Here is a 15,616-nt window from a genome sequence, read left to right as displayed (position 1 = left end):
TTATTTCTGCCCCAGTTAATTAATTCCAGGGTGCTCTATGTCTTATTAATTTTAACTCTTTTCTCGATCAGTCAAACCACCTCCAATGACTTTTGGACATATACTTCCAGGTTGCATTGCTCCTCTACCCATTTAGAATTGTATCCTTTATATTGTTTCTTTGCTTTCTTCTTACCGAAACAAATCTCTTCATATTTCACCGCATAAAATTTCATCTGCCACTTGTCCATTCTTTCTACTAACCTCTTCGAAAATCTCTAGAATCTTCTTGCTGGTTCACAATAATTCCAGGTTGGATCATTTGCAAATTTCCAAATTATGTAGCAGTTATTTTAATAGTTCCTGACTGAAATATCAGTAAAAGTAATAAAATTAGCTTTCTTGACTTGATTTTTATTGTTGTCACATATACCACGATACATGTGAGAAAAGTATTGTTTTTGTGTGCTAACTAGACAAATCATAACCTTACAAAAGTAGTCAGGGTAATAGAACAGAATGCAAAATATAGGGTTACAGCTATAGAGAAGGTGCGAAGAAGGTTCAGTTCTAATATATGAGATGTCCGTTCATAATTCTGATAACAGTGAAGAAGAAGCTCTTCTGAAGTCTGTTGGGACGTATTTTCAAACTTCTGTATCCCCTGCCCAATGGAAGAGAGTATAACTGGATGTTAGGGGTCTTTGATTAAGTTGGCTGCTTTCCCAAGGCAGACAGAGTCAATGGAAGGAAGGCTGATTTTTATGATGGACTGTGTTGTATTCACAACTCTCTAATTTCTCGCTGTCTTGCCATACTAAGCTTTGTTACATCCGGATAGGATGTTTTCTATGGTACATCTATAAAAGTTAGTCAGAGTTATTGTGGATATGCTGAACCTTCTTAGCTTTCTGAGAAAGTAGAGGCATTGATGTACTTTCATGATGGTAGCATCGACACGGGTGGACCCGGATAGTTCGTAATATTTATTCCTAAGAACTTGAAGCTCTTGACCACCTCCACCTCAGCACCATTGATACAGTCAGGGGCGTATTCACCACTCCACTTCCTGAAGTCGATGACCAGCTGTTTTGTTTCGCTGACATTGAGGGTGAGATTGTTGTCTTTACATCATGCCACTAAGCTGTCTATTTCCTTCCTGTGCTCTGTCCAATGGTGGTGTCATCAGTAAATTTTAAAATTTGTTCTGCAAATTTGTTTTGAAAGTTGTGGAAATAAAGAATTCATTTCAAGTTTTCTGGACGTATCTGGGATGGTTTCTTAAAAATATGACAATGAAGGTTCACTGCATATTTTTAGCCATATTTCCATGACTGGTAATAACTGCTGGTGATCCTGGGCTGTTTTGAACAGTGATTGTCTTGAAAAGGCTCTTGTTTTAGCTGGTTTAGGTAAAGCCTGCTAAGAACCAGCTGAATTGTAGGAAAGCCTGCGGAGAGCAAGTTGATTTGGAGGGGTGCCCACCTTTATTAAGTTGAATTGGAGGAAATCTTGCAGGAATTGAAGGGAAGGTCGTGACTGACAAACCTGAGGATGTAACAAGCATGGTGGATGGAGGGGAACAGGAGGATGCTGTATACTTAGATTTCCAGAAGGCATTCGATAAGGTGCCACCTAAAAGACTCATCCATAAGATAAGAATGCATGGAGTGGCAGGGAATGTACTTGCATGGATAGAGGACTGGTTAACCAATAGAAAGCAGAGAGTTGGGCTAAATGGGTGTTTCTCTGGCTGGAGATCAGTGGTGAGTGGGGTGCCGCAGGGGTCAGTGTTGGGTCCGCAACTGTTCATGAGATATATAAATGAATTGGAAGAGTAGACTGAGTGTAATGTATCCAAGTTTGCTGATGAGACTAAAGTGAGTGGAAAGACAAACTGTGCAGAGAATGTGGAGGGTCTGCAGAGAGATTTAGATAAGTGAGGTGAGTGGGCAAGGGGCTGGCAGATGGAGTACAATGTTGGTTAATGTGGGGTTATCCACTTCAGAAGTAAAAATAGTAGGTCAGAGTATTATTGAAATGGTGAAAGATCAAATCTTGTTGTGCAGAGTGACTTAAGTGCTCGTACATGAATCACTGAAAGTTGATTTGCAGGTGCAACAAGTAATCAGGAGGGCAAATGGAATATTGGCTTTCATTGCTGGAGGGATTGAATTAAGGGCAGGGAGGTTGTGCAGCAATTGTACAAGGTGTTGGTGAGGCTGCACCTGGAGTATTGCGCGCCGTTCTGGTCTCCTTACTTGAGGAAGGATATACTGGCTTTGGAGTAGGTGAGGAGGAGGTTCACCAGGTTGATTCCGGAGATGAGGGTGTTATCTGATGAGGTGAGGTTGAGCTGCCTGGGACTGTATTCGCTAGAATTTAGAAGATTAAGAGGAGATCTTATAGAAACATATAAAATAATGTAAGGGATAAATAAGATAGAGGCAGGCAAGTTGTTTCTGCTGGTAGATGAGATTAGGACTAGGGGGACATGATCTCTAGATTAGGGGGAGTAGATTTAGGACAGAGATGAGGAGAAACTGTTTTTCCCAAAGAGTAGTGAATCTATTGAATTCTCTGCCCAAGGAAGTAGTAGAGGCAGCTTCATTAAATGTATTCAAGACACAGTTGGATGAGTTTATGCATGGTAGGGAATTAAGGGTTATGGGGATAATCCAGGTAGGAGGAGCTGTGACGATGTATAGATCAGCAATGATCTTAATGAATGGTGGAGCAGGCTAGATTGGCCCAATAGCCTACTCCTGCTTCTGTCACTATGAAACTATGAAAGCTTGCTGTGAACAAACTGTCCAGCTAATCTCTTCCATTTCTGCATTACGTTAGTTCAAGGTGAAATGTGTTTTTGTTTGAATGAACGATTTAAATGACATCTTGATATTGTATTTCCTGAGCAAGCTGTGTCTACAAGACTTCAGAGATGACTGTACATGATTAGTGACTTGACTGCATGTGCCAGAACATCAGAGCAACAGAATCTGGAACATCCTACACATTATCCAGTTGCTTTCATGAATGCATTGATCAAAGCTTGTTTCTTTCAAAAAGTCAATCTCTGCACAAAAATATGTTTTATTATAGAGTCATAGAGATGTACAGCATGGAAACAGACCCTTCGGTCCAACCCGTCCATGCCGACCAGATATCCCAATCCAATCTAGTCCCACCTGCCAGCACCCGGCCCATATCCCTCCAAATCCTTCCTATTCATATACCCATCCAAATGCCTTTTAAATGTTGCAATTGTACCAGCCTCCACCACTTCCTCTAGCAGCTCATTCCATACATGTACCACCCTCTGTGTGAAAACGTTGCCCCTTAGGTCTCTTTTATATCATTCCCCTCTCACCCTAAACCTATGCCCTCTAGTTCGGGGCTCCCCAACCCCAGGGAAAAGACTTTGTCTATTTATCTTATCCATGCCCCTCATAATTTTGTAAACCTCTATAAGGTTTCCCCTCAGCCTCCGACACTCCAGGGAAAACAGCCCCAGCCTGTTCAGCCTCTCCCTATAGCTCAATTCCTCCAACCCTGGCAACATCCTTGTAAATCTTTTCTGAACCCTTTCAAGTTTTACAACATCTTTCCGATGGAAGGAGACCAGAATTGCATGCAATATTCCAACAGTGGCCTAACCAATGTCCTGTACAGCCGCAACATGACCTCCCAACTCCGGTACTCAATACTCTGACCAATAAAGGAAAGCATACCAAACGCCTTCTTCACTATCCTATCTACCTGTGACTCCACTTTCAAGGAGCTATGAACCTGCACTCCAAGGTCTCTTTGTTCAGCAACACTCCCTAGGACCTTACCATTAAGTGAATAAGTCCTGCTAAGATTTGCTTTCCCAAAATGCAGCACCCCGCATTTAGCTGAATTAAACTCCATCTGCCACTTCTCAGCCCATTGGCCCATCTGGTTCAGATCCTGTTATAATCTGAGGTAACCCTCTTTGCTGTCCACTACACCTCCAATTTTGGTGTCATCTGCAAACTTACTAACTGTACCTCTTATGCTCGCATCCAAATCATTTATGTAAATGACAAAAAGTAGAGGACCCAGCACTGATCCTTGTGGCACTCCACTGGTCACAGGCCTCCAGTCTGAAAAAAACCCTCCTCCACCACCCTCTGTCTTCTACCTTTGAGCCAGCTCTGTATCCAAATGGCTAATTCCCCTTGTATTCCATGAGATCTAATCAGTATTATTTTCATCCAAGTGTTTGCACCCATGTGCACGTGTTTTCAGGATATTTAGAGGGATAACATTTATACTCCTACATTACTGACTATGTATATTAACCAAATATTCCATCTTTATTGACTAAATTTTGCTTAGACAATAAACACATAATTGTGTTCATTAGGAAACTCGATAGATTTTTTTTGTTTGAAACCTGACATAAACACAATATTTAATTGGTCACCATCGAAACTGCAAAAAGTATTTTTATTTTATGTTGTGATCTTTGGAGTAGCAGGAACAAAGTGACAGTGGATTTCTCCAGTTTTGGTTGTAATATAATAGAGAGGGCACCAGTAATGGTGTCATGTACTGATAGATGTGGCAAATAACAATAAGATACCAGGAGGGTCATCTTTAAAAAATGTTCTGGATTGGGCTCCACCTTGTCAGCCAGAGATAATGAAAAATATTCAGGTAAGTGAGTTTACCACCTGAAGAGTATCATTGCTTGGAGAAGACATGGACAGTCAGCAACTAAAAGGGCAGCTACCGACGGAGAGCAGCAGCAGCTGTGGAAGCTGCATGAAGGCAGGTGGAGAACTGCAGAAGCAAAATACCATTCGGGAACTGGTTCAATACTCTGGAATGATAAACAGGGCTAAGATTCAAGATGGCGCCGACACAGGGCGACTCTTTGCGAGCTCCCTACAGCAGATCTTATTTTCACACTTTGTACAATCTTTCTGCACTTTTAAACCTTAATTCTAAGTCTGTAAAAATTATTTCTTTGTAGCCGTAACTTTGTATTCCTCGCTCTACTCAATCACTCTATGATCTTTGTATGTTATGACCTGCTTGCACTGCATGCAGAACAAAACCTTTCACTGCACTTAGGCACATGTGAATAATAAATCAAATCTAATTGAAAAGAAGGAAAACCAGTTACAGGTAGAAAATAGTGAGCTATTGGTGATCAAGGAAGACTCTGCGAGGACTGATAAAAGGCTTCACGAAATAAAGTTAGAGATCCCTAAGAGAAGAGGGAATAACTTTATGAAAAATGTTAAAAATCACACAACACCAGATTATAGTCCAACAGGTTTATTTGGAAGCACTAGCTTTCGGAGCACTGCTGCCTGAGGAAGGAGCAGCGCTCTGAAAGCTAGTATTTCCAATTATAGCTGTTGGACTGTAACCTGGTGTTGTGTGATTTTTAACTTTGTCACCCCAGTTCCACACCGGCGCCTCCACTTTATGAAAAGTGGCATGTAGAAGAGGGATGAGAGCAAAGGTGTGTAAAAGAGAGATCGCACCTCTCTCAATGAGCATTGCCGCCATCGATATTAGGCTCCTTGAGGGGTCAGAAAATAAATTCAGACCAAATTACAGAACCAGGATGGCCTTGGAATTTATTTAAGCTGAAAATGATCAAGTTTAAAGAAATCTAGTAGCCTTCAGCAGAAGAAGAAAACGTCAGCACAAGATAAAGATTTAAAAGACTAAAATTTAATAATTGTGACATGATTTTGGCAGCAAGATCATATAAAGGACAGAGCCAGAGAACTTTAAAGAGAAATTTGTGTAGAAAAAGTACTTGTTGTTTTAGAATGTGAATTGCAGTAAAAGGTCTATTTTACTTAGGAGGAATCAAGGAAACTCCATCCTGGCTGCTGAAGACAGGAAAAAATTAGAAGAAGCAGGTATCCACAATTATGATCATTAAAATATGTAGAAAAACCATGAAAACGTCTGGAAAATAATAGAAGTACAGTATTTTAAAGAAATAGTATTACAAAGAACCGAATTTAAAAAGCTTGAAATTATTACCGAACAGTCACTTAATACAATTAAAAGCTTTGTAGAAGAATTTAATAGTCATTCAGTAAACCAGAGTTTTAAAAAAACTAGCAAATGATAGCCTACTTCTGCTCCTGCATTCTATGTTTCTGTGTCAGAACAGTATTTCTTCTGTAGATATTCTATATGTTCACCTCTGATTGCCATATTGGTCGCTGCCACCAATCCTTTTTGTCCTTAGTTTATCTCAAAAAAACCCTTACTCAGTAAGTGATACCCTTATACAGTACTGACAAAATGAAATGGCAAATAATACAAGGCACCAGAAGTAACCATCTAAGAAAGTAACACAGGCTTATCTTTATACTTCTTTAAAACTAGCATGGGACTTTTGTAATTTTCCAGTTCTCTGGCATCAACCGAGTCTGGAAAAGATTGGAAAAGATTTGATCAGTGGCTCCACAATTCTACTTTCACTTCCTGTGGTACTCTTGAGCGCATCTCAACCAGACCTCTTGCCTCAATAACTTTAATTTTCTATCCACGCAAAACTGGACAAGTCCAATAACTGCCCCTTTGATCTACAGTTTATCATCAGCAAATGATGGAAGGTGTCACAAAAGTGTTTGCAGAAACAAGACTTACAAAGCAATAACCTGCACATTGATGCTCAGGCTTGGTTCGGCCAGGGCAACTCAGCTCCTTACCTGATAATGACCTTGGTCCAAACATGGAAGAAATCTAAACTCAGAGGGTAGGTAAGATGCCTGCCCTTGACATCATGGCAACAAGTTAAAGTCAGTGGGAAGCAGATTAAAACCCATCCATTGGTTAGAGTCATGCCTATCACAAAGGAGATGCTTGTGGTTGTTTGAGGCCAAGTACATCAGGAGATTTGAGGCCACATTAACAGGACATTTGATAGTTTTCAAAATCTTGAGAGGGCTGGACTGCGTAGATAGGGAGATACTGTTCCCATTTGTAAGATGATTGAGAACCAGAGCACACAGATTTAAAGTGTTTTGCCAAAGAAACAGATGTGAGGTTAAAGAATACTTTTCCACACAGTATGTAATTAGGGTCTGAAATGGATTGCCTTAAGGTGTGGTGGAGACAGGTTCAACTGAGGTATTCAAAAGGGCATTATTTAAATTCAGTATGTGAGGTTATGGCAAAAATTGGGAGATTGGCACAAATTGAAAATGCTCAGAGAGCAGTGTAGACACTGTAGACTGAATGGCCTTCTTCTGAACTATACGAATTCTGTGATCAAGAGACAAACCCACATCCCATGAAAGAATAAAGAAAACAGCAATATTGACCAGGGGTGGATGAACAAGATTTGGGTAGGCAGATGGTTTTTCTTCCATCACTTGCACTATCATGACAAGCTATTATGGTCCGAAGCAAAAGCTGGTCTCAGTATTAGTAGCTTCTGGAAACCCATGAAGTGATCATTTCTTTTGCTATGTGACATTTATAAAAGTAAACAGTACGTGGACTATTTAGCAACAAATTAAATGGGGATGGGGGAAGTACTAATTGCTTGTGGAATTGCAGTTCATATTTGTTGTCTATTATTACATAAACATACAGCCTTTTAACTTTTGTGATCAATACTTCTATATTTTCTGGTCAGGTTTTGATGTCGTGCTGTGGTGTTATTTAGTTTGTTACATATGCTTGAAGGAACATCAGGCACACAACTAATTCCATCTTGTTTTCTTTGTTTTTAGTTGATCTCCATCGATATGTGACACATTTTCAGTGGGACATGGCTAAATATCCTATAAAACAGTCACTTCAAAATCTAACAGAAGTTATTACTAAGGTGAAATTTGATGTTGATTAAAAAAGTCTCTAAAATTTTAGTATAAATAAACATATAAAGAAATGTATGCATCAAACACGTTTACACTTATATATTAATGAATAATCTTGCCTCAAGCATGACTTTCCTTTTCCTATTCCTTGCTTCCTGATGCTGTGATTTTTTTTTAGTAATGTTTTGATGTTGACATTTATAGTTTCAAGTTAGAGGGAGTAAAGTTCAATTTTGACAGAGAAGCAAACAGCAGTTCTTGCTCAATTTTCCTCTTCATTGACTTCAGTGGGAAGAAAGATCAGGTGGGATATTTAATGGCTGGCCAATCCATTACCATCTGTTTTGTGCAACAAAGTTAAATTTTATCCCAAATTTGTAAACGCTTGTAGTTGAATGTGCATATACCAACAATTTGTGTAACGATGTAGCTGGAGGCTCTGGGAGACTAGCACTGTGGTGTAAAGACATTTCCGTCTACATCTTTCAGCTCCCCACATTCTTCAGTCTCCAGCCCTATTCCTTAGCCAGCTACCCCTTCAAATTAAAATAAAACTTCCATAAACTTCTTTTTGTGCTTTTCTACTTCTTTGTGAACTTTCCTGTAACTTCATTCGTCTGGTCCCAGTTCCTCCTGCTTCCAGTGTTCCATTTTAACCACCAAACCTAACATTCAAACTTCTTGACTGCTCTGTTACTCCTGCTCTTCTTCACTGTGTATGAATTGCTGAGTGCCATTTTCTGCTGTCAGATCAGACCTAACCATTATTTTGTGGTTTAGAGCCTGTTACCTTCACTCAGGCACAACCTTTTAATTTTCTGTGTGAGGCCATGCAGCTTCCTAAAGGTTAAGTGGGAAAAATCTTCTTCATGTTAATGGTAATGGCCAGAAGCAGCAAAAGACTTTTCGGTATCCAGCCTTTGTGGCCCACATTGGTTTCTCAAAGGATTTCTACCTGACCAATTTCCTTGCCATCTCTACCCATTCTCACTCATTCCCTGGCTCTACTGTAAAGCTAGGGATGTCTTAGAGCTGCAGAAATGTGGCAACAGAGATAGATTCATGATAGAGTTATTCATGTTTGTTCATTTGGAATGGCACGGTGGCTCAGTGGTTAGCACTGCTGTCTCACAGCACAACTGGGTTCAATTCCCTCCTCAGGCAACTGTCTGTGTGGAGTTTGCACGTTTTCCCCGTGTCTGCGCGGGTTTCCTCCGGGTGCTCCAGTTTTCTCCTGCAGTCCAAAGATGTGCAGGTCAGGTGAATTGGCCATGCTAAATTGCCATAGTACTAGGTGCATTAGTCATGGGTAAATGTAGGGGAGTGGGACTGAGTGGGTTGCTCTTCAGAGGGTTAGTGTGGACTTGTTGGGCCAAAGAGTCTGTTTCCACACTGTAGGGAATCTAATCAAAATTCACATGTGCACCCTGTATCTGTTGTTGTATATATTTATTGCTTAGTTAGTGGCTAGTGCTGTATTCATTTATGCATTGGTACCTCCTGTTCCTTTCAAGCATTTTATGTTGCTATGTTTGTGGGTTCATCAATTCAATTAGAAAGAATACACTTTTCCATTGAATTGTTGGTTCACTTGCTCTTTTATTACTTGATGAAGTCATTAATAATTGTGGTTCTCCATAATTGTGTTAATTTTCAGATGCCTGCTGAGCAAACAATTTATTGATTCAGTGATAAGCAGGTTATATTACAGTTTTCACCGTGATGCACTGTTCATTAATAAACTCCTAGCTATGCCTATGTTGTATGTCTTAACTTGAAAGGTCCTTCCGCAGCGATGTCATATCAAACAAAACCAATAATATATTTCTTTGCAATTTGAAAGTCTCACGCTTATTATGTTCAAGTTTAATCTCCATGTTATAGTGGCAGCTTCTGTTCTGCAGCACTTTAGGTTATAAAATTATTTGGGACACTGAGATAAGAATTATCAATATTGTACAGGTCTTAACTCTCGTTTTAGAGATATCACATATTATTGATGCTTATCTCTAAATACTTGTTTTATAGTTAAAATGTTTGATATCCCACCTTGATATTAATCTCCCAATATCATGTACCTTCTTTGCAGAGGCTAGTTTAGTAGCCTGTTTTATCAATAGCATTCTGAAGCTGTCAGTTAGAAAATGCACAATATCCCCTTTCCATTTAATTTCTTCCATCTTCCCTGTAGAAAAGTGTCTTCCCTGTGCTTTGTACCTGCTCACAGTCTCACTGAGTGAATTTGTAGGTGCAAACATACATCACTTTGATGCATTGGTATTTTCCTGGCACTTTAAATAGTGACAGACGTGTTTGTGCAAGTGAACAGAGCTTTATTCAGTTAAAGAATGATCCTCACAACACAAACCCATGGGCAAGATTTCCCCCTCCCTGGAGGTGGCAAATTGGCCTGAAAGAGAAATTCTGTCCTTCTGAGCACCTCAGCAAATTACATGCTGGGGCTGAAGGTCCACTGGGGATGTCCTTTACTTGCCAACAACTAAAGTGGTTAATTATAGGCCACTTCAAGGCCTCAATTCACCACCTTCCTGATCCCTGGCAGGTGAGAAGGCTGAGTGATTTCCTGCCGGCCAAGTTGGATGAGTGGCCTTCAATTGCCCCGATCTGGGAACACACAGAGACGTAGATGACAGGCACAGAGGTGGTCCCTGAAAGTGATAGCTCTGTCCTTGCCTCGGAACCCTTGACTCCTCCCCAAGACCACAAGAAGAAAATAATCCACAACATCTCGCCAAATGATCTCCTGAAAACTAGGCCTTGACAGGTGGACTTTAGGACCCAGAAGTTATTGACCTGTGATTTGGCAGTGTTAACGCCTGTGATGTGACAAGATACTTACCATTATTTGCCTCTTAGCCATCCCCCCCAAATATACTGCAGAAAATATATGGGGAAATTCTGCCTTATGTCCTGGCTGCTGATAGAAGAGTTTAGTTTGGCTCTGAAATTGGCCACACCTCAAACACTAATTTTCAGTGTAATATATACATGAATAATGGCTGCCAAAATGATTACCAGTTTATAAAAAAAACTTTGCAAGTGTTTTCATGTTGGGGCCAAAACAGACCTATGGGAGTGTAGGTTGGCACTCTGTTGCTGCACAACACTATTGCTGCTCATTCTAATCATTCTGCTCACTGCAACCCTTCTTCATTTGTCTGCTGCAGTATCTAGCATCTCATACTGTATGTTCCTTTCCCTTAAAGGTGTATTTCTTTGGATTACAAAATGGCTACTACTCGTTTGATTCTTTTACAAAGATAACAATTACGTTAGAAGATGTCAACCATGAAATATTAAGCAATAATAGAAGCAGTAAGAGCAAAATAACTGTTCCCTGTCTTTCTTACTTACAGCAAATCTCGCAGATTGACACTGATTTAAAGTCCCGTGCAATGACCTATAACAATACCAAGGGAAATCTACAAAATCTGGAAAGAAAAGCAGTGTATGTAAACTGGGATCTTTACTTAGTGAATCTATGCATGTTGGAAAATTACAAATTCAAATATTTGGAAAATACACAATTCATATCTTGCTATTGAGATTTGCAAAAAGCAATGGACTATGTATCATTGTGGTACAGATACCAAAATGTGGTGGAGATTGTACCAAAATGTGGTACAATTACAATATTAAAAAGGAATCCGGGTAGGTACATGAATAGAAATGGTTTCGAGTGATATCGGTCAAATGCTGGCAAATGGGACTAGATTAACATAGGACATCTGGTTGACATGGATGAGTTGGACTGACATAGTTTGTTTCCATGCTGTACAATATATGACTCTATGACTCAGTACTAACATTTAGTTCATTTCTACCAATTATACCTGATGTATAGGCATTATAAAATTAATTTTCAACTTGTTTGGAGAACTGACCTAAAAAGGAAATCAAGGTGTAAAACATACAGCTGATCCAATACTGCAAGCCTCAGCACATTCTTGTCATTCCCTTCCCCTCTCCCTTGTGAAAGTTGAAAACTAATCCATATGATTGAGTTCTTATCAAAAGCTACTGAGACCCATTTAAAATGGGAGTTCCCAAAGACAACTCCTCAGATTGGACAATCAATAATGCACATAAAAAATACAAAATATTAAGTAAAGAAACTCAAACAAAAACATCACTTTCTAGTAAAACTCAGCAATTCTGGCAGTATCTGTGGAGAAAAAGCAGAGCTAATGTTTTGGGTCCCTTCCTACAGAAATTCTGAAGTAGGGATCACTGAACCCGAAACATTAATTCTGCTTGCTCTCTATTGATGCTGGTAGGACTACTGAGTATTTCCACCAATTTCTGCTTGTGTTACAAATAGTTAGTGTTGCTGTAGAATGAATAATTTTTGAAATTAACTAACATGGAATATTAGCCCAGTTCTTCAGAAAAGATATATTTTGATGCCTTATTAACATTTTGTCTGAGTCTAGATTTTTCATCCATTTGTCATCTTTAAAATGCGATTTTTCTTGGTACACATTCTAATCCATAAGTGTGAACATTCCATTTAACTTAAATGGCTTTTTAAAATGAAAATAAGGACAATGCACCTACATTCTGAGCTCAGACCTGAACCCTGAAATAGTGTGTAGTAATTTACTTGTTTGGTTGCAGGAATCTATTAGGTATCTGTTTGAAATATAACACTTTAAACTTAAATAAAAGATATAAAGACCATCACAAAGAACAAATCCATGAGGCATCAATAATGCATCAAAAACGGATTTGATGGAGAAACAAAAATCTGGTAATGCATAATGGGTTTATTAAAATTAATTACTGTGGAATAGTAATTGACTCCAATGAGTGGTGAGTATAACCCCTCTCCCCCTAGCTCGCAATGTTTTAGGCCTCCCATATCTGTTAAATACTGCCTTTGTTTCAAGGTAGTCACTCTCACCATACCTCTGGAATTTGTTTTTTTTGTCCATGTTTGAACTAAAGCTGACATGAGTTCAGGAGGTAGATGGGCCTGGTGGAGTACCAGATTTTTGTTTCTCCATCAAATCCGTTTTTGATGCATTATTGATGCCTCATGGATTTGTTCTTTGTGATGGTCTTTATATCTTTTATTTAAGTTTAAAGTGTTATAGTTCAAACCGATACCTAATAGATTCCTGCAACCAAACAAGTAAATTACTACACACTATTTCAGGGTTCAGGTCTGAGCTCAGAATGTAGGTGCATTGTCCTTATTTTCATTTTAAAAAGCCATTTAAGTTAAATGGAATGATCATTGGTGAGCAAGTGGTTGCTGAGTAACATCTCCCTGATAGTGCTGTTGAGATAGTGTCCATCACTTTGACAATTGAGAATAGGCTGGTAGGGCAATTTCAGGACATGCTTGGGCAATTTTCCAGATTGTTAGGTTTGTGCTTCTGTAGTAGATGCACTGGAACAGCTTGATGATGAGAATGTTGAGTTCTGGGGTACAAGTCTTCAGTACTACAGGGCTGTTGTCAGGGCCTAGTGTCTTTGCTGTATTCAGTGCCATCAACTACAGAGAGTGAATCAGATTGGCCGTACACTGCATCTGTGATACTGGCGACTTAGGGAGGAGGCCGAGATGGATCATCCATTTGCTGCTTCTGGCCAAAGGTGTTTACAAATGCCATTTTTGGCACTGATGCAGGACATAGAGCAGGAATAGGCTATTTGACCCATGGAACCAACTCTGCATTCAGTCAGATATCCCTTGATATCTTTAGTATCGAGAAACCTATTGAACTCTGTTTTAAATATACTCAAAGACTGAGCCTCCATAGCCACCTGGGGTAGAGATTTCTGAGATTCTCTGCCCTCTGAATGAGCCTCATGGAAACTCAGTGTAAATTTGCTACTTCATTTCTGAGTCTATTGTATTTAGCAAGATAGTACTGCCAAACATGATAGTGGACTATACTTTATCTCTCTAAGGAATGTGCAATGGTCACTCCACATTATTGTTGTAGACAAATGTCCTTGCAGTAAATGAATTGTGATTACACAGACAAGGAGATTTTCCTCTTTTGTTGGTTCTCTTGCTATCAGCCACAGTCACAGTGGCTGAAGAAGGGCTTATGCCCGAAACGTCGATTTTCCTGTTCCCTGGATGCTGCCTGACCTGCTGCGCTTTTCCAGCAACACATTTTCAGCTCTGATAGTGAAACAACCAACAAAAGCTCAGTCAGTTTTGGTGCCGCTGATCCATTCTTGGTAATGGACAAATGACCTTACAGAATACATCCTGTCTCCTTGCTACCCTCAGTGCTTCTTTTAAGTGCTGTTCAACATGAAATCAACAACTGAGGAAGGATGGTAGGAGGTGATTTGCAGGCGATTTCCCCGCCCATGGTTGACATTATGCTATGAGATGTCTTGAGGTCTGGAATAAATGTTGAAAGCTTCCGGGCCTTTCCCTCCTGTTGGTATGTCACTTGTGCTGGCATATTCTATCAGTCTACCTTGCAGGTGGAACAATCCTGTACATAAAAATAGTGATGGAAGAGCTTAGGATGTAAGGCATAATTAGGCAGTATGTATGTCAGGCTGTGACTTGATTACTCTGTGGGACAACTTTCTCATTGTTGGCCCAAGCCCCCAAATATTACTGAGCAGCACTTTGTCGGACCAACTGGGAAGGTACCTAAGCCAATGGTGCGATGTACATCCAGTTTTATTGTTATTTGTCTTTTCTGTAGCAGTTTGATAAAACTGAATGGCTTGCTTGGTAATTTCAGAAGGCTGTCAAGATTGAATCTCATTGCTAAGTCCCATGTAGGCAGGACCAGGTAAAGACCTCAGAATTCTTTCTCTAGAGGACATAGTGAAGCTGGTGCACTTATATGATTATCTGGTATTATCATGATCATTATTGGTAAAACTAGAATTTTATTCCTGCATTATTAATAAAATGCATTTAAATTCCCCAGCTGCCATGGTGATATTTGAATTCAATACTAAAATAAAACAAAGAACTGCTGGAAATCTGAAACAAAAACAGAAATTGCTGGTGAAACTCAGCAGGCCTGGCAGCATCTTCAAGATGAAGAGTCAGTGGACTTGAAATATCAATTTTGCTTTCTCTGTAGAGACACTGCAGGACCTGCTGAGTTTCACCAGCAATTCTGTAGTGTTTGATATTTGAATTCATGTCTCAAAAGCATTTATCAAGTAATATTACCATCAAGCTAACATTACACTGAGAACGAATTTATTCACGTGACAGAATTTTGATAATATTGTTGCATGCAATGCTGCTTGCATGAAGATGATTTTAAAAAAACAAATTATTTAAAAATGCATAACATAGTTCAAGATTTATTTATTAGACGAATAGGAATAAAATTAATGATGAAGAATGTTGATTACAATATGACTGTTTTTATTAATACATGACAAATATTGCTTTACAAAGATCCATAACAACATTTTTAAAGCATTTTAACAGAAAGGAGCAACATATTACTTAGGAGTGAAGGCTGCATTAGTTAAGAGGCTCCAAGAGAGCAAGAAGTAATAAATCTAATGATATTTTCCCATTAAAAAAACATATTTCCATCTTTAAAATACATCATAGTGATCCTCATACAAACTCATTTTTATTACCACTCTCAATGTAATCACAGTATGTAAATTATTTCATTAAGTATCAACAAAACTTGTGCATTGCACATATATATGAAGTTACTGAATAACAGTTTAAACAAAGTGCCTTACATGTGGTTCAATCTCAATTTTGTGTCTAGTAACTCAAAAGGCTAATTGATTACATGGTCTTCAAGAAAGATAAAGCCCTATTCAGA

The 15,616-nt window shown here is 39.2% G+C and overlaps 1 protein-coding gene across 1 annotated transcript in view; it reads left to right on the top strand.

Annotated features, from left to right (window-relative positions):
- LOC122541274 (V-type proton ATPase subunit C 1-A-like) overlaps positions 1–15,616 on the top strand; it is a 76,802-nt gene that overhangs the window by 23,107 nt on the left and 38,079 nt on the right. The window contains exons 5-6 of the mRNA XM_043677901.2: positions 7,722–7,816; positions 11,186–11,277. Coding sequence (XP_043533836.1) covers positions 7,722–7,816; positions 11,186–11,277 — 187 coding nt within the window. The remainder of the gene's footprint in view (positions 1–7,721; positions 7,817–11,185; positions 11,278–15,616) is intronic.

The sequence above is a fragment of the Chiloscyllium plagiosum genome, unplaced genomic scaffold, assembly GCF_037043375.1.
Source record: "Chiloscyllium plagiosum isolate Xiang-an unplaced genomic scaffold, Cpla_swu_hap1 HiC_scaffold_3, whole genome shotgun sequence".
In the NCBI taxonomy this organism is placed as follows: domain Eukaryota; kingdom Metazoa; phylum Chordata; class Chondrichthyes; order Orectolobiformes; family Hemiscylliidae; genus Chiloscyllium; species Chiloscyllium plagiosum.
This window is presented reverse-complemented; position numbering and strand designations above follow the sequence as displayed.